At 34.3% G+C, this 19,644-nt stretch overlaps 1 protein-coding gene across 1 annotated transcript in view; it reads right to left on the bottom strand.

The window, feature by feature from the left end:
• Positions 1 to 252: 252 nt before the first annotated feature.
• LOC123705059 (neprilysin-2) overlaps positions 253 to 19,644 on the bottom strand; it is a 59,772-nt gene continuing 40,380 nt past the window's right edge. Inside the window, exons 4-17 of the mRNA XM_045653631.1 lie at positions 19,314 to 19,421; positions 18,031 to 18,276; positions 14,840 to 15,051; positions 12,201 to 12,377; positions 7,403 to 7,488; positions 6,866 to 6,971; positions 5,448 to 5,632; positions 4,824 to 4,913; positions 4,356 to 4,506; positions 3,688 to 3,856; positions 3,275 to 3,393; positions 2,722 to 2,853; positions 2,009 to 2,149; positions 253 to 653 (exon numbers count right to left, since the gene is read on the bottom strand). Of these exons, the coding sequence (XP_045509587.1) occupies positions 453 to 653; positions 2,009 to 2,149; positions 2,722 to 2,853; positions 3,275 to 3,393; positions 3,688 to 3,856; positions 4,356 to 4,506; positions 4,824 to 4,913; positions 5,448 to 5,632; positions 6,866 to 6,971; positions 7,403 to 7,488; positions 12,201 to 12,377; positions 14,840 to 15,051; positions 18,031 to 18,276; positions 19,314 to 19,421 (2,123 nt within the window). The 3' untranslated portion in view covers positions 253 to 452. The remainder of the gene's footprint in view (positions 654 to 2,008; positions 2,150 to 2,721; positions 2,854 to 3,274; positions 3,394 to 3,687; positions 3,857 to 4,355; positions 4,507 to 4,823; positions 4,914 to 5,447; positions 5,633 to 6,865; positions 6,972 to 7,402; positions 7,489 to 12,200; positions 12,378 to 14,839; positions 15,052 to 18,030; positions 18,277 to 19,313; positions 19,422 to 19,644) is intronic.

Genomic DNA, 19,644 nt, shown 5'->3' with positions numbered 1-19,644 from the left:
CAGTTAGTGGTGTAACCAGTAAACTTAAGGAGGAGGGGGGAGGTTATCTAATATGTATTTTGTACTAAATACGAAACATTATCATCGTTATTTCTTTATCTATTAATCTTGCAAGCTATTGTTTTCCCCCCCTTTTCTTTTCTACACTGTACTTTCTCACTTGTGATAACTGCTTACAACACTAGTATCCCCCTCCCACTATACCCTTACACTTGACAAATGTTCCTTTAAATTCTCTTCTTAAGAGAATCTTAAGTTTAAGTCAAGTCAACTTACTAATCTATACTTCCCCCCTCTTCTAACTGTAATCTATACTACCCCCCCTTTTAACTGTTTCACCCTACTGCATTTATCCCTCGGGTTAACTAAGCCCATGTATAATACAGGCTACGGGTTAGCTAAGCCAAAATAGTACAGGCTACTATCCCCCCCCCCCTCCCTCTCCCCCCAACTTACCAGACCTTGCATTTAGCAGCGGGGTTCATGGGCGCGTGTGGGGGGCACTTGAAGTCCACAGCGAACTCGTCCATGTTGGACATTGGACCTTGGACGCGGAAACGTCCGGGCGCGTGGAAGCCGGTCGTGATGCGCATCTTGATGGACTCGTTGCGGTATACCGAGCACCACGTGTTGGCAGCGCTGAGCCAGAACATCTGGAATGTATTGTGTAGTTATTATACAGGGTTACTTGTAAAACACCAGCAACCTCGCAGGACAAGATAGCTAACATCATAAGCAACAACATTTGTTCTACGACATTTGGCATAACGCAATAAATTATTTTTAAATGATTTTTTAAACTTTTATTGTACTCTCTTAACATTTGTAAGTCTATGTTCCATTCATTATCGGATGGACGAAGCGACACCCCCTTCCCCCTCTCGTTCGCTTTTTGGGAGGCGTAGAGTTTATAATATTCAAACGGAAAATTAAATGAATATTTATTTTTGTATGAAAATAAAATCTAACAAATTATCAAAAGTCGTAGAACAAATGTTGTTACTTATGATGTTAGCTATCTTGTCCTGCGAGGTTGCCGGTGTTTTACAAGTAACCCTGTATACATATTATTATTTAAAGACATGCTTAGCCAGAACATCTGGAAGTTATATATTGGTTAGATAGAAAGTATAGTTATATATTAAAGTAGGTAAATATTATGATTAAATATTATTATGATAGTAACAATCTGACAGTTATCTGGATATATATTGTATAGTTACGGTATCGGACAGCGGTTAGCCAGAAAATCTGGAATTTATGTTATCATGTGTATTGTGTAGTTATAGATGTAGTTATATTCTAAGAAATAACACGCGAGGCCGGGTTAAATATTAGTTTTAAATGTAATAAGGATGTACTGCGATTCTACACAGCTACCTAAACATGTTTTGACAGAAAATACAACAAACAAACAAACAAACAAAAATACTTTATTGTGCACCAATAAATAAAAAAAATTACAAGAGTAAATATATAATATAAATAGATACAGTTGAGCACAACAGGCGGTCTTATCGCTAAGACAGCGATCTCTTCCAGACATTGTACTATTCATCCACAAAAATATTAAATCAAGTTTCGTCTAACAATATAGTTATTTATTTATGAGCGCTTTTAATCTTTTGCTTATCTTACTAATATTAAGCGAAGTTTGTGAAGATGTTTGTTTGTAACTCTTTCACGCAAATACTACAGAACCGTACAAGTTTGGTATCTGAAAACCCAGAATATGAAGAATATATAATATTAGACTAGCTTTCCACCCGCGGCTTCGCCCGTGCAGTCAAAAACCCGCATAGTTCCCGTTCCCGTGGGATTTCCGGGATAAAACTTATCCAATGTCCCGGGGTAAAAAGTAGCCTATGTCCTTTCTCGGGTATCAAAATATCTCCATACCAAATTTCATGCAAATTGGTTCAGTAGTTTAGGCGTGATTGAGTAACAGACAGACAGACAGAGTTACTTTCGCATTTATAATATTATATAGTATGGATTAATTACTGACCTGTCTAGGCGAATATTTCTCCAATCCCGGCAAACGAGGCTCGTCTCCATGACGACGCATCCAAGCCGCATACGCATAATATGCTTCCTTGATACCGCCATTGTCAGCTATGTTCTCGCCTTGTGTGTTCACACCGTTCAGCTAGAGATTATTTATTTTAAAAATAATTATTCACGAAAAATCAGCTTATTTGAGTCAAATAATTAAAAGAGTACCAGAGATCCTGTAGTATATTTTTCATCGATTCAGAATATCAAGAGAACAGACAGAAACTCGTTACTCTAGGTACTCTTTTTTAAATTGAGATTTATTTTATAAATTATGTAGAAGTTTAGAAATATTTATAAACTAGCAGCAATTCAGATTACCGCAATAGACAGAAAATAGTTACCCTTTTTTAAGATATGTATTAGTATCACTAGTACAGAACAGAATTAAAATTCACTGTCTGCTAACTATCCTGTTAAAGTAGTAGAAAATTGTATATATTTAAACTTTTATTTATATATCAAATCTAAAGTAACCAAGTAAAACAAAGTAAGGTTTTAAGGTGGGGTAATGGAAAACAGTAATTAACTATTATTAAACGAGCTGGAGCAAAATGCTGATCCAGCCAATAAAATATCTCTATACCAAAACTTCATACACATTTGAACCATTCATCTACATCCTCCCACAGTAAAACAACAAAAAATAAATAAAAATAAACTTACATTCATGCCAACTTCCTTCACAGTATAGTTGGAGTACTGGTCAATGATGCACTTGGCCTTCTCCAAATACTTCTGCTTGGTCATCTCTTGCCACCAGTCCACGAGATTACCGTTCTTGTCAAATTGGCGACCCTGGAAAACATCCGTCATCAACAGCTGAGGCAATTAGTCATCACCATCAGTTCATCACCCTCCCTACCGACCCTGCTTCATCACCAGATAATATATTTGAATTATCCGGTCATGATTGGTTCTCACTGTCCGTCTGTTGTTAGTAGGTTAGTGTTTTAGTAGAGAGAGTTAGTACGAAAGTGTTATAAGCATAGATTTCTTTGGTTATGTCATTTAGAAGAGAGAAATAATTTTATTTAGTGCTGTTTTAGAATTTGCCATTTCACCTATCATATTTTTTGTTGTTAGTTTTTAAAGTGCTGATTAAGAATTTGTCATAAAATCACCATTTTTTTGTTAGTAAATCGTTTTTTCTCTAGTGCATTTCCCAAAACCAAGCGAAGAATATAAAGCAGTTTAAACTTCTACTGTTTTACACTACCTGGTCATCGAACCCGTGAGTGATTTCATGTCCAATGACGAAGCCGATAGCTCCGTAGTTCATGTATGCGGGGCGCTTGGCTGAGAAGAACGTGCCTTGGAGGATACCCGCTGGGAATTCTGCGGTATTTTAATACATAAATAGATTAATTAATTGATTATGTGTTTTTGTGGCAGCCCTAATTTGGCAATTTGAGTTGCAACCTTTCGTGTTACGAAAATTGGCTATCAGGTACAGGATACGAGTTACCGTCGGTATCAATATGTAAAAAAATGACAAGAAAGTCGGTATTTTTTTTCCAAAAAAATAGGAAACTCCTTAAATTAGAAAATATTTTTCATCTCTGACAATAAAAAATGGTTTCTGTTTACTTTTCTCAATACAAAAAATCTCCGAAACGGTTGAACACTTACGGATGCTGTTCTCAATAGAGGAGTAGAACGCATTCACAATGGCCGGTCTGCCGTGAGTCACCCAGTCAGTCTTGTTAACAGGTTCGCGCAGTTTGCTGAACAGGTACTCAGTGCCGAACAACGTGAGGTTCAGCACTGACTCCATCAGCTTGTCAGTGGACATCTCCAACTGAGAAGGAGGTTCAGTGTCAGCTTTTTGTTGTTAGATAAGTTTGTTCTTAGATATGTAACTTTTTTTAAAGTGTTAATAAAATAGATATAAATGTATAAGGATATGGTCCAGAACTGCTAACGTTGTTAAAAACTCACTATTCAACTGCAAAAATCAAGGTACTTTAACTGGGGGAGTTAAGGCACAGGCTCTATTCTAAGTTCTGATAGGTAACAGTCGAATGAGAAGCTTCCTCCTGTTTTTTGCAGTCAGTTTAAAATGTGTTGTTTGCTTATTGTGGATCAATAACTAGAACTATTTTTAGTTAAAGAGCTGAACTATGTTTGGTTTAGGATGTTTGTGTGTTTATGTGTTTGTCCGTAACTCACGCCGGAATAGGACTCGTGAGCTTGTCATTATCCAACAGTTCGTCCATCCACTCCACTTCTGAGAGGATGTTGCTGAACTATGTTTAGTTGAGGATGTTTATGTGTATGTGTGTCTGTCTGTGACTCACCCCGGAATAGAACTCAGTGAGCTTGTTGTTATCCAGCAGCTCATTAGGGTATGCGATGTGAGCGGCCATTGCTTGTGCTTTGTCGAGCGCAGCCTGACGTGTCATGGCGTCCATCCATTCCACTTCTGAGAGAGTCTTGCTGAATTGTTGTCTGTAAAGTAGATAGATCATTAATATTCCAAGAATCGGTAAATAGTAGATAGATCATTAATGTTTTAGAGGTAAGTGGTAAGACACATTATTGAGAATAGAATTTTGATGAATGGAAGTAAGAAAAACGTTTTTTTATATACAGTGGTAAAGTCTTAATTTGACAAAAATATGTGAAAATTTGAACTGCCTCAGGACTTCATGGCGGATTGATACTGCATGAATTGGTTTTGTAGAAGAAAAAAAAACAATAATTCAATAAAAATAGTTTTTATCAAATCTAAAATATTCCTAAACCTTTATAAGGAAATTCCTTACCTGATATCATCTACCATCTCCAAAGCTTTGGCCTTAGAGTTTTCGTTGAAATATTTTCGGATATAGAGGGCTCCCACAGCGATGGACATACTGCAAAAATATCAATTTCTTTAGTAAATAGAAAAAAAAAAGAATTTGTTGTATCGTTTGTTCTGAGGTGATAGGTGATAGGGATATATTATATCTGAGATGATAATATTAATGGTTGATCGTGAAGGTTTGGTCGTACATAAAGATATTCGTGGTAATGTATAGTGTATGTAGCCTAGTTTTGAAGTGTTCGTACGTGTTAGATAGATAGATTATACATAGAAGACAATCACACTTAGGTACAATAAAACGCAAAACACAAAAAGCAATTAAACAATACAGAAAAAACACACACACAGAAATAGTAAAAGTGTAATAGTAAAACCGTTAATGTGCACAGTATTCTACGAACAGGCCTTGGCTCAGCATAAATGTCAGAGTTAAAAACGCCGATTCTGATATTCTGCCAATGCCTCTTGAGGACAGAAAACTAAAATAAACTTAAATAAACAGATAAAGGAGATAAATATTAAGCTAAATATTCAAAAAATTATAGTATGTGTTCATGTGTTTATGTGTATGTATGTCTCTTACCTAGCACTAGTAGTATCAGCGCACTCCTTCCACCTGCTCTCTCGTTCAGTCTTCCCAGACAGTGCAGTGACGTAAGCCAGTTGACGTCTGCGTAACTCCTCAGTAAGGTACGATACACTGGCGCCAGCTACTCGCCACATTACATAGTTCGCTTGTACTCGCTTGGGCGTCTTCTCTAGGAGGATCTGGTGGTTTATGGGTATTTTGATGATCTTAGTATACTTATAATATATATTATTTAAGATTTATGTAAACCAATTTGTTTATAGGAATATTGAAATAAAGGTGTTCATGCGAAAAGACAGAAAAACTGACGGATGAGGGTTTAAGATATGCTGTGTTAAAGTAATTGAGGAGTTTTTAGCAGGTTGGAAAAGGTTGAGAATATGAAAATAAAGATAAAAAAGTTTGGATGTTTTCTGTAGGAGCACCTGGTAGGTGAAGTAAGTGGGCTTTGATTACTGTTTTCTTTTAAGGAAATACAAAAATGTTTACTTTTGCCAAAAGGCAAATCCATTAGTATAAGAAACATTGCCAATACTAAAAATATACCCTTTAATTTAAGGAATGTTTTTACAATTTCTTTTTTGTGTTTTTAAGTAGCACCTGGTGGGTGAAGTAATTAAATTGGCATTGATGACTTACTGTTTTGTTTAAAAAGAAAAATAATTGGTTACTTTTGCCAGAGGGCAAACCCATTAGGAGAAAAAAACAAAAAGGAACAAACATTGAATGGTAATAACAAAATCTTTTAATTTAAGCAATGTTTTGGAACAATTTAGAGGTTTTCAATAGAACCTGGTGGGTGAGGTAAGTGGGCATTGATGACGTACTGTTTTGTTTTAGGGAAAGATAAAAATAATTGTTTACTTTTGCCAGAGGGCAAATTCATTAAGAGAAAAGCAAAAATAAATACGTTGCCCAATAATTAATTCTATTTTTGAATTACTTTATTGGAAGGTTTTTAAAGAGATTCCTATAATTATTTTAATTAAGAGGAAAACGAAATTTTAAGAGCGGAATGTTCCAAAACAATGTGCTATAAATATGTTAAAAGAAAAACAATATCATTAAGAAAATTCGAAAACATTGCTTTATGAAAAATAAGGAAATAATTTTTAGTTTTTACTGACCGGTTGGCTTGGTTGGTAGTGGGCCTGCCTTCCAAGCCAGAGGTCGTGGGTTCGATTCCCACCCGGGGCAAATATTTGTGTGATGAACATAGATGTTTGCTCTGTGTCTGGGTGTTAATTATCGTATTTAATTAAAATTATGTATGTATGTTTATCAGCCATCTGGTTTCCATAATACAAGCGAAAGCTTAGTATGGGATTAGATCGTGCCGTGTGTGAAAATTGTCCTGAAATATAATATTTATGAAATATAAATTAAAAAATGTAGAAAATTTAATTATTTACCTCAAGATCGGAGAAGTATTTGGGCACATCGACGATGACGATCTCATCCAGACCGACCTCGATGTGAGGAGCCAGGAGACGGTTCACGTACGACAGCCACGGGATCCTGTTTGATTATAATAATTTTTTTGCCACTTAATATTAAAAATAAATAAATTTTGACACGGCAAATGCCATTAAAATTATAAATGCTAAAGTTTGTATGTTTGTTTGTTACTTCTGCACACAAAAACTGATGAACCGATTTTAATGAAATTTCGCACACACATAGACGGTCACTTGGGTTAACACACTGGTTAGTTTTAATGCCGAAAATGCTAGGGGGACGGGTACTTTTCGAGTTGACTACGCGTGTGAAGCTGAGGGCGAAAAGCTAGTGTTAAGAACCTGTTACTTTTTAATGGTGTTACTTTTTTCATAATATCTATAATATTATCAACACCACAAAAAAATCTTATAAATATGTTATACCTACTTCATGCATATAAAAATTATATTAATTCTGAAAAAAAATTCAATTCTAAGTATTGTACATACTTGGGGTACTTTTCTTGCAGTTCAGCGATGGTCATCGGGTTGTACAGGCTAGTTGCGTTACGACGTTTCTCCAATGGCAAAGAGATCTGAAATTTTATTGTAGTCTCTTAAAATATTCATTATATTGTGAAAAAGAAAATATACAGAGAAGAAGATATCTTCTTTTTTTTGAAATCAGTTAAAAGTAGATAGAGAACATACAGAGTGGTTCTAAATTACGTTTGGAGAATGGCGAACTCCCATAGGACTTTGGGCCTGATCGTTACACTGATGATTTATGTGGGGTTAAATAGATAAAAATAAACAGATTCTATAAATATAACAATTAAAGATCTGTTCTATGGGATAGCAGAGATATTGAGCATGTAACGTCACTAAAATTGAGGTTAGGTTTGCTCGAGTTCAATGAATAGCTTTGTTTCTTTCTAAGTAGAGGTAAGTTTATATCCTATACTTAATATATATTATTTAGATAGAGTGTAACAGAAGAACAGTTAGGTAATAGAGATATTGGATCGAACTTTTATTCTTTTAGAGTACCTACCAAAACATCGTAGGTACTTATAAGTATATAAAATAAAACACGTTTTTTCATAAATCGTTTATTCATCATTATCATCATAAACAATTAACACATCATCCAGAAACTGTGCTGGCGGCATTAAATCTGGTTGATACCTTGCCCAGCTAAGGTACCATATTATGGACATAACGTGACAGCAGCAACCTACAGTTCTTCTTCCTACTAAACAATTACAATAATAGACTGTTATTGCTTCCCTTCCTATGAGAGCACTGTCGACTAAAATATAAGTAAAATAAGTTTTACTACTTCTATGCCTGGATTGAATGCGACCTCTTAAAAGCCATGTAGTACTTGATGTTGACAGTGCTCTCTGTATGTCGCTGTCTGATTCACGGCACACTTCTATAACATATTTGCCATCGTTTCTTATGTGCTCACCATAATAGGACCTTGCTTGCTTAATTTGATATGAACCTAAGGAAACCAACTGCATTGTCATCTTCATGATTTTCAATCCTCAAAGAATCATTTGCAAGTTTCCAGAATGCATCAAATAATATGTGATCAGAGTGAGTGATCTACAAATAAAGAATTAATATTACAATTGGACAAAAGAAAGTGAATATATATAAATCTCGTGTCACAATGTTTGTCCTCAATGGACTCCTAAACCACTTAACCGATTTTAATAAAATTCGCACAACTTGTGGAGTTCGATCCAACTTGAGAGATAGGATAGTTTAAACATGTAGGTACCACGGGCGAAGCCGGGGTGGACCGCTAGTATAGATATATATATAAAACAATGTGTGTTTACATTTTTGTTTGATTTCAATAGCTAGTAGGTACTAAATACCTTAGATAATACTAATCCACTAACCGTTAGAGGAGCAGCCCACCGTTGTATAATTGATAATATTGTGTTATCTTGTAACAAATGCATACGTATAGCATTGTTACGATTAGCATTAATACCACAGTTGATGCAGTTCATATTAATTGTAAATGAAAAATTGGATGCAAAGTCGGTGTCCAGGTAGGGTAGCAGTAGTGAGTCGTAAAGGCAGGTAATCAAAGTCCGGTGTGCAAGCGTTGGTTGGTAGTAATAACAGAGATCGTCAGTGTCCGTAATACGTAGTGAAAGTCGATAAAGATGAAGAGAATAAGTTAACCACAAGCACAAAGTCGAATGTAACGTAACGAAAAACCTCAATCAAATGTCAAAAGTCAAACGACAAACATGACATTGTAATTAAAATTGAAGCGGCCAGCTACATTTCAGAAATATTCTTACAAAGTGCGGCCGCCATGAGTAAAAATGTATAGAATTACGGATTACCTAAATAAATAGTGCTAAAAAGTTAAAAATAAAATATGTAACGCAGTCAACTTATATTTCTGATTCATAAAGCATTTGAATTTTGTATAAAACTAAAAATGAAAATAAATATTCATTCGTTTAAATCGATATATCGACTATTTAACTCCTGACAGCACTGACAATCTCTGCTTGATAAGACCGGTAGTCATAGAAATCTAAATAACAATGCCGTTAGTGAACATATTATCTTTTTTTTCAAACATTTGTTTTCCCATAGAATCAGAAGTCAATATTTTACCAAGAATTATTAAAAATAACATAATAAATTTTAAATTTAGTATCATTTCTGTAAGGCCTTATTTATGTTAGGCCCAGTTTCGCCATTCTCCTTTCAAAATAATAAATTTAAAAAATGGGACATGCTGCGTTGCTTTTGTTTTTTAATTATTATTTTCACATGTTTTGGCGCCAACTTAACGTTATTTGTGAAGAGAATAAATTAAAAATTAGTCATTTTTTACTATGTCTGCTCAACGAGGTGCAATAATATCCTTATATGAGGCTGGTAAGCGGCAGTGCGCGATAGTGTGACTTCTCAGTATTAGTCGGCAGTTAGTTTCTTCTGCTATTAAACGCTACGATGTGCTTGGCCATCTTGGTGACTGTCTGGGAAGAGGCAGAAAAAGAACTGTAAAGACGCCTAGGCTTCGACATATCGCCAAACAAAGATAGACCCGCAATTCACAAGCCAAGGTAAGAAAAATGGCTCGAGATTTAGGTGTAAGTCATTCAACGTTACAACGAGTTGTTAAAAATGAGCTCAAGTCAACAGCATACAAGCTTCGAAAAGCGCAGCGGTTGGATGATAAAGATAAAAAAATACGCCTTGAAAGATGTCGCTTACTGAAAGCGCGCTCCGCTGGTGAAGCGTGGAAAAATATTTTTTTCACCGATGAAAAAATTTTTCAGATTGAACGGTCTCATAACCGCCAAAACGATAAAGTTTACTCTTCTAGTCGCCCTGGAGCCACAGCAATTATCCCCCATCGGAAAAGACCGGATTCAGTCATGGTTTGGCGTGGCATTTGCTCAACAGGCAAAACTCCTCTCGTTTTCGTAAAAAAAGGTGTGAAAATGAATCAAGAAATATACCGACGCGATATTTTAGAGAGTGTAGTTCTTCCTTGGAACCAGTAGCACTTCGGTGACCAACCGTGGACTTTTCAACATGACTCTGCTGCATCTCACAGGGCCTCAAATGTGCAGTAGTGATGTATGGGCCATTTCCCAGAGTTCATAAGTTCCAAGGAATGGCCTCCATTTTCATCAGACCTTAATCGAATGGATTGCAGCGTATGGTCAATTCTAGAGGCGAAGGCCTGTGCAACATCACACAGAGGTGTAGACGCGCTGAAGGCAACACTTACTCGTGAGTGGGACAAAATATCTGAAGAGGAGGTACGGAAAATCGTCGAAAACTTCAGAAAACGTTTAAGTCTTTGTATTAAAGCTAAAGGTGGTTATTTTGAAAATAAATAGATATTTACATTAAAATAATACTGTATTTTTATTATAAAGTAGTCACCGATATACTGTGTAAATGAAAAATAAAATAAATCGTAAAATAAGTTGTCAACGTATTTCAGAGCCACCCTGTATTATAATATGAAAGACGATGACTCCGACACATATTATATTGACAGTCAAGACAAAATAAATATTGGTCCAATCTTTCAATATTGTGTTAGTGGAAACATCTCTAGAAGAGCATAATATATAGCTTGCTAACATTATGTTAGCAAGCTATTGTTGGGCTAACATAATATGTGGTCATTAATAAACTCTCAGTTTCAGATCACTGAATGGTCAAAAAGGATCGAATCTTTCAATGAGGCTATTTTTCAATTTTTAAAAAATTTCCAGCGAGCGAATGCAGTTTTCTAGGCTAGGTTTGTTACTACTATAACCAAAACACGCATATTTTTTACAATCAGTTACTTCAGTTCATGGAATATTTATTGTTCTATGAAAGACGAAAGACGTTTGTATAGCGCATTATTTAAACTGAATCCATTTGTTTAATTCATGCCAAATTAAGCTGATACTTCATCAACTAAATACATAAAATATCCAATAAAAAATGTAACAATAGGTACATTATTAGGCAGTATTCAAATATCAACTATTCATAGCGAACAACAACATTTTTTGAACTTTTGAAGAATCATACAAAAATTAGATTTTAATGTTTTTTTTATAATTTACAATGTTTACTATTTTACCAGAGAATCCAACACAGACGCACCTTACGTAACTACATACAAAAGCTATTTAAAAAATAAAAGTCAAGAGTCATAAATTAACTTGTTTGTGGCCTCATTAAATGTTCGTGACGCCCGGATTAGGCGTTTTATTGTTTTCAAAATAAAATATTTTCTATTCACCATTTGTTCTAGCTTCGGACACGTTGGATATTATTAAACACGTCCGTGAATGCTATTTTGAGGTTTTTTGGTAAAGTGTTATGGTTTTTATTAATGGTTTAATTTTATTTGTAAATTTGGAAATGTTTCCGCAACGTCTTGATGACCGATGTCTATTGTAGTGTCATGAATATGGAGAAAAATATTGAATGGATGCAACTTTCTTCTAATGTTAAATAGGTAAACGGTTATGAGTATCTAGATCTATATAAAAATGAAACATTTGTTGCAAATTGCAATATCATAATTATTGTGGCAATCACGCGATTATAACTAAGATACTTAATAATGATCATTGCGATTTCCCAACAAAAAAAGTTTCCGTCATTATGTCCACCAGGCATAAACGGTTTTTCTCCTATTCAGAAAGGGCACAAAGGGGACAATTATCCTTAAAATACCCTAAAACGCCTATTCAGAAGGGGTTCAAAGACCAGCCAAAATGTCCCAAAAACCCCGTATACTCACATTGGCCAGCTTGATCTCGAACTGCAGCGAGTCCTTAAGCTCGAGCTCGGCCCGCGCTCGGTCCGCGCCGAGCAACGCCGCGATGTCGACCATGTACTCGTAGTACGCTTGCACCAGCTTGTCCTTGAAGCCGCGGTTCAGGTACTCACGGCTGAGACCGAGAGACGCTTGGTCCAGCTAGAGAAGCATTTATGTTAGTTTGTATACTTTAATTATATAAAATAAAGAATAGAATAATGAATGAAATGGTTGTTAATCATCTTAATAGATGGTGCGCGGTGTGTCCATTAAGACACATAAAACTGAAAGAATAGAATAAATTCGATTGCTCAGGCGGGTCACGAGTGGCTGAGTTGGTTAGGCATCCGCCCCGGAATGGCGCGAAAGGATGCGGGTTCGAGTCCCGCCTCGTGATCGAATTTTTTCTATTCTTTATAAATTTATATTTATAAAGCATTTGAATGCCATAAAACCAAAAATAAATACTTTAATTATAATTACACAATTTTTGTTGTATCAACTCGTGTGAAAATTGTGGCTACAACAGGCTATGGCTGAAAAACAGCGGTGAATGCACTGGCCTTTGTCATTGTTTCCACCATATGCTGAGTCCATAGCCTTTTCGTAGTAAACTGTTATTTTTCTTGTGTATTTTTTTTGTTTATGTGTTTGATTTTTACTGCGAATAAATTCTTATTCTATTCTATTCTATGTAGATTTAACAATATGTCACAGTTAATATTTATGTAACTTTCGTTATGTCACAGGTAACATAATAGGACAGTACGAAAACGAATTGGAACAGTAGGGAAACTACCTACATTCGATTTATATCATTAGAATAATAAGGTAAAACTTTGTAAAAACGTTCGAACCGAGAATCCATAATTTATTGTTCATATATCGTGAGCCCGAGAGACGCTATTGGACCCGTATGTTTGTAAATTTTCGTTGTATCACAGTAAAAAATATAATAGGAACAGTATGAAAGCTATGTTAAAAACGTTCGCACCGGCACACTAACGCAAATATGCGGATCAATACTGCTTAATAACGCATTATTTTTTGATAAATTATTCTATCGAAGTGCAACCCGTGATGGGTTTATAAGGTTATGCGATAGTTTGCATTCTCGCGAATTAAATTACAATATAACGGTCTTTAAAATCATACAAACTGTTTCTTATTAAAAAATGTGACGAAAACAACATTAATAAGCCTAGTCGAATAATTATTTGGTTATGAACACTGAACCCCCTAGTGACCGGTTTTGATTACGTATCTACCAAAATATAGCAAATCCAATTATTTAATATTTATTATCCTACCACAACAAAGATTAAAAAGTAGGTATGATTTGTTTTAGTTTAGATAAATAAATAAAAAATCACAATAAAATATTAAGACTTTATCTCTTTTTATATTTTATTTTAAAGTCTGTTCATGTAATAAAAAATTACATAAATGCTGTTATAATAATATTCAATTTTTTCTACATAATTAACTAACGTCTAATTTTACTTCCTATTACATTTAAACCACGCATATGCATAATATTAGTTATATCAGAGTGCATAGTCAAAGTATAATTATTTATAATGTGTTAATATGCAACTTATTACGAGAAAGAAAAAAATAATTACATATAAAAAAATCCTAGTAAAAAGTCTGTTGTTTTTTTCTTAATCCAAGAAAAAATTAAATAAAAATAAATTCTAGTATTACTGTTTTTTTTTTAATATTAGTTTAAAAACTCCGTCAAAGTGTAATAAAGATTATTTTCTAACGAACAAGTTATATTTTGCGCACTAAAAGCGCGAGAAAGTTAGGAATAACCTTGAATATTTTTTTTTCTTGGATATTATTTTGGCGGCAAGTCACGTCGCATAATCTATGGAGTCGAAACAAATACGAAAGTGTAATAACACATTGGGTTCCCTGCGGATGCCGAATTTCATTTAAGTTTGCGAAGGACGCTCAGAACGCCTTATTTATTCTAAATAACTTTTTCTCGCTCATTTTTGTAGATTTTTTGTGTTTAATTATAACGTAATGAGTTGTATACAATAATATTGTAGTAAAAGATAAATATTAAATAGCTATTAAAATATAGGGTTTAAAATTTTGATTAGCCGATTGCATCTTGATAAGTGAAATGTGAAATTAAAAAAATTAAGTTAATTTTTAGAAATTTTTCTAATTGTTCCGTGAAAGTGAATGCATCAGTAAAACCATTATTAAGATAAAACCAAAACTAACTTAGATTATAGCTAATATTACAAAAAACTATTGAACTGAATCCCATTCACCAACTAAAAGTACCTTATTAACGTTATTCTTACATAGGTTTTTTTTTCGTTTTTAACCCTTATCCAAATCTGGCCCTCACTGAGCGGCAACATAATTAACTAACCCAAATCAGACATGTGCAATGGCATTTCTCTATATTTTTATTATCTTTATATATAGTTAACAATTCCAATCATTCTATGTCATACTTCCTTACGTTCATACTTTGGCAACATTGATATTAGGTATCAATTAAACAGGTAAACATTAGCTTCATATAATAACATAAATCAGGATATCCGTTAACGTAATAAGCTTATAATCAAACAACTTAAACATAATAAACTCACATCAATAATCCTGTTAGTGGAGTTCTTCACATCCACACTAATCGAGAAGTCCAAGAAGTAGTCCACAGAGTAACCCGCGTGCCTGAACTTGTATACCGCGTCCGTCCACGAGAAGGAGCGTTCATCCCAGTTGTCCCCGTCCAGAACTGGCCAACCTCCCAGGTTGCGGAGCATGTCCAGAAGTGGCTGGATACCGCGGGCTTCGATGGCCGCTAGAGGAGAATTTCGTTTTAAAAGGGTAAAATTGTTTTTTTTTTTGTTATAGTATTGAAATGGCCACAAATATACAGCCAATTTTTTTAACTGTTAATGTTAATTATTATAATTGTGTGTATACCTTAAAATATTTTAGTAATTATAATGGGATGATATGCCAATTAATTGTAATTTAATTTAATTTCAACACTGTTTTTAATTTAAATTGAAACAATATGCACGAGTTACGGCCTTGCCTTCATACAAAACTGCTGAATACGCCGTTCACACGGGAATAGAATGTGGGTGCGATTTCCCTTAGTTAGCATCCAAGCTTACGTCTTTATAATTATTAAAATGTATAAATTCATTCTTTGACTCCGGTCTGCATCGTGCGGACATGGGTATAAAGTCTCATTTTAGTCATTAAAAATGTAGTTTCTAAGTACATCTGAGTTTTCTTTTGGGGCCTCCGGCTGCGGGACATGTAGGGTAGACTGGGTACAGTAGTGACAATTTTAGTTTGTCCGCCTATATTTTTTAAATTATGCTAATAATGTGAACAAAAACTGTGTTATAATGTAGTTTACTCATTGGTTGACGTATTAATGTTAAAACTTTAGGCCTAAATCAAATAGTTAAATTATGAAAAATATTTATTTAAACAAAGTAAGATTGTCACAATCGACCACATCCCAGGGGCGGTTGTGACAGTACTGGGGGTCAATAGTGACAGTATGAAAATTATGTGAAATGATTACCCAAGAGGATAGAAATGATCTAAATGATCACGAAATATATATATACCTATATATAAATATATATACAGTCTGTAAAATTTCATCCAAATCCGTCCAGTAGATATAACTTAAGAGTAACAAACATCCACGCATGATACATTCATCCATACCTACATGGAAACTTTCACATTTATACCTAATAGATGAAACTATCATGAAGCGCGATTCGAACCTATATACATATTTCGATGATATTATTTTAATTAGTAGTAGTAGTAGTAGTAGTAGGTATGTAGTATTTGTCCAAATAATTACACTTTGCTTCTCATGATATTATGATGATGGAAAACAACCGTCATTGAAAAGTAATTAGAGGCAGGACCGACAGCTTTTGAAGTCTCCGAGGCAGATAAGTATACAGAAACAAAGATACTAAAAGTTATACACAGCAGCAAAAATATATAACAGACCAATATCTCCTATACTCTAGAAGTGTAGAATAATCGAGAACTAATAGACCACATAATATTGGTTACATGATTCAGAGCAGTGGTATATCCTTGCGTATCATTACATGGAGTGTTGCAAACGCGGAAGTGACTTTCACTTAACTGCACTTGTTAACTATACTGTGACTTTTGACTTTATTGCTTTCACTGCTTTTTTGTTGATCGACATTTTGATAAGGTTAAAATTTTGTGTTTTAATAGAGCTATATGAAAATAAGTTTTGGTTTACTATAGTCCCTATCGAATATAATTCCTTTCTGGTATGGAAAAATTGAATATATCTGACCCTATTTTCCTTTGGTTTTGCCTTACTTATGATTTTTTTTTCTTTAAAATATTGAACAATTCATGTTAACATTTTTAACTAAACATCATTAAATGTAGGTCCTTGCATGAAAATGTAGATACGCCATTAGTTCAGTAAAATTTCAGAAGTAGGTAAATACGTATACCCATTACCGCTATTACTATTAATTATTATAATATGGCCGAAAACGCAATAAATGAGAGCAAAGAGTCATTGTAATTCAAATAGTGCCTGATAGACTCGCATATTGCACAAGTTAGTCCTGTTTATTGTGAAAGGGATTTATTGAAAGAAGAACAGAAAGTAATTTATAAATCCAAGCACGAATTGGATTTTGACCAACTTATTTTTGTTAACAAGATGGTGATGGATCTGTGGTGTACAATATTATGTACATAATAAATCAAAATCAAGTCAAATAAGTTTTAAATCTCTTATAATATTGTAGACAATTTAAATACCTATAAATAATATCATAATCAAATGAAAATATGTCAAATCTGTGCACGAAGCGTCATAAAACATTTTCTCTGACTAAGTACTTAACTAGGAATAATATAAATTGATAATAGTAGAAAAAACAAGGAATAGAAAATTATAATGTAGGTAATATTTTATGATTTACCTACATTACAACATCGTCTTGGAATATCCGAAGAGATAAATAATATTCGATTGCGACTGAACTTATTATTTCGTAGTTCGTACATCAAAAAGACATTAATATTAATGATACCTATTGTTTGTAGTTACCCGTTATTAAATAATAAAATTCATATATTGCCCAGTAAAATGTTTGAAGTGTTTATCATATTCGTGTATGTTATTCTTATGTAAGAAACAAGATTATTCTCATAGCATTAACTTTTACAATTTTCCGGGTAAGCGTAGGTATTTAGGGCAGCGTATCTAGTAAGAAGAAATAATCTTAATTGTCACTATGTCACAATTACATACATTCACGTGTTTTTATAAAGAATAGTTATGTGATGCTTTCGGACGAGATCACGTGAAATTTTAATTTTATGCTCATTTATCATGAAACCAATATCACAATTATCTAACATCACTGTTATTATATTCTAGAGAAATCGCGGTTATATTAGCGACAGGAAACATGCAATGTTATATAAATTTCATAATCGATGCAATGCGTAATTCAGAAAATTGCTACGAGTTGTACTAATTTTTTGGAACAAAATGAGTAACGAAATTCCTAGATTTTACATACTTAAGTACTTATTGCATTAAAAACTTCTAGATGTAAAAATAAAGAAAAGTATTCTCATATCACCATATTTTATCGTACTAAGTATCAAGAAAGAGTACACTATACTCAGTACTCACACAACAAACCCGATTAAACAAAACATACAGACATACATTCCCAAATAAAAACAACTTACATACCTAAAAAATCATACATAAAGATCAACTTACTTCTATTCATGCAAGCCTGGTACAGCGTCTTGGCAAGCACAAACGGCTTTGGCTCATCACTGCTGATAGGATCATCCAGTAGTGACCGAATCTGTTCCTGGAGCTGGTCGGTGATGATGGAGAAAGTGTTCACCGATGTCTTATCATCAGGGATCCTGGTGTTCTTCACGAAGGATCCGCAAGCAAAGTCGTAGAAGTCGTCGCATGGATCCACGGATTCGTCCATGTTGAGCAGGAGCTTTGATGCTGCGAAAGTTTGGTTGGGTAAAATTTGTTAAGGCAAAATTTGGGATACATAAATATATTTTTTTCTCTAGTTATGTAGTGGAAATAAATCGTTAATTTTACAATTAATAGTACCCAATTTTAGCAATCCAAAAGATACAATTTAGGTTAATAATATCATAAATTAGTTTTCCATGTATCAACCTTAACATAAGAATTATACGACAATATGCGTGCTTTAAGATAACATTGTGAAGTAAACAATTGTTTAGTATTCTAGGCATTATCCCTTTGACGACTTCCTTCAAAGGATAATGCACAATACGTTAATTTCCTCTATTTATGACATAGTCCAACTAAGATACACTGGTATAAGGTCAATTACGTCCTTAACACCTCTCATTTCTAATGCATCCTTAATTCCTAAATAACACGCGATTCAGCTGCTATTTCCTCTCAAATTCTCCAATAACTAGTAAAAATATCTGAGAACGTCACCTAGTTACGCCGAATAAGTCAAAACACCTTAAACAGGCATGTCACCAAGGCACTTCTCGACAATCGCGATTTGTCTCCCATTCAGCATACCCATTGTATCCACAGTTTTGACCCACTTTCGTTTGCTCACATCTAATAGTTACATGTAATTATATGTGACGGCACATTGTTTGTATGGGAAACTGCACACGTTATGCAATTGTTAGCTATTATTCGTTGTATCTGCTAAATTATCTGCGTGTTGAACACGACTTATGACCTCCAGGCTTGCGTGTATTAAATTTGAACTTTATTGAAATAACGTTTAATAAAATGTGATGTTTTATTTCCTCATCGATAGCCTTTTGAGGTTAAGGCGCACTTAATATTCATTCGTATAGTGTATGTCTATGGATATAATACTAATGAACCTTTTTGAATAATACCTGGTAGGTAAAGGCTTTTTTCAAACATTGTGCCATTTCTAGATTGACCCTTAGATAATAATGTTTTTCTCTATTCTCATTTAAATCCCAACAAAATACCTAATTAATTAATTAGTTTACCTTTTAGAAACTTACCAGTATGAACGCAGTCAGGATCCTTGCAGACTTCAATCTCATCGCTTTTGGCAATCACAGACGGGGGGAGGCTCTCGGAGACCCGGAGCTCGCTCGTTTGGGGCACGTCTGTGGACAAAGTAATATATAAAGCCTAGGTATTTTGGTCACGGAAGAATTCTACCTATACCCGTGGCCCCGTCGTTTATGTGGCTTGACGGAACACAGTGGGGTTTTGGTCGGTAGGAATCCGACATAACCCGCGGCCCTTTCCCCGGACGCCGTGGGTATCTATGCAAGATTTCCCCACTTAAAAAAAAAAAAAAAAAAAAAAAAGGTATTTTTACTATTA

Source organism: Colias croceus, chromosome Z, assembly GCF_905220415.1.
Source record: "Colias croceus chromosome Z, ilColCroc2.1".
Lineage (NCBI taxonomy): Eukaryota > Metazoa > Arthropoda > Insecta > Lepidoptera > Pieridae > Colias > Colias croceus.
Note: the sequence above shows the minus strand (reverse complement) of the source record. Positions and strands in the feature narration are given on the sequence as shown.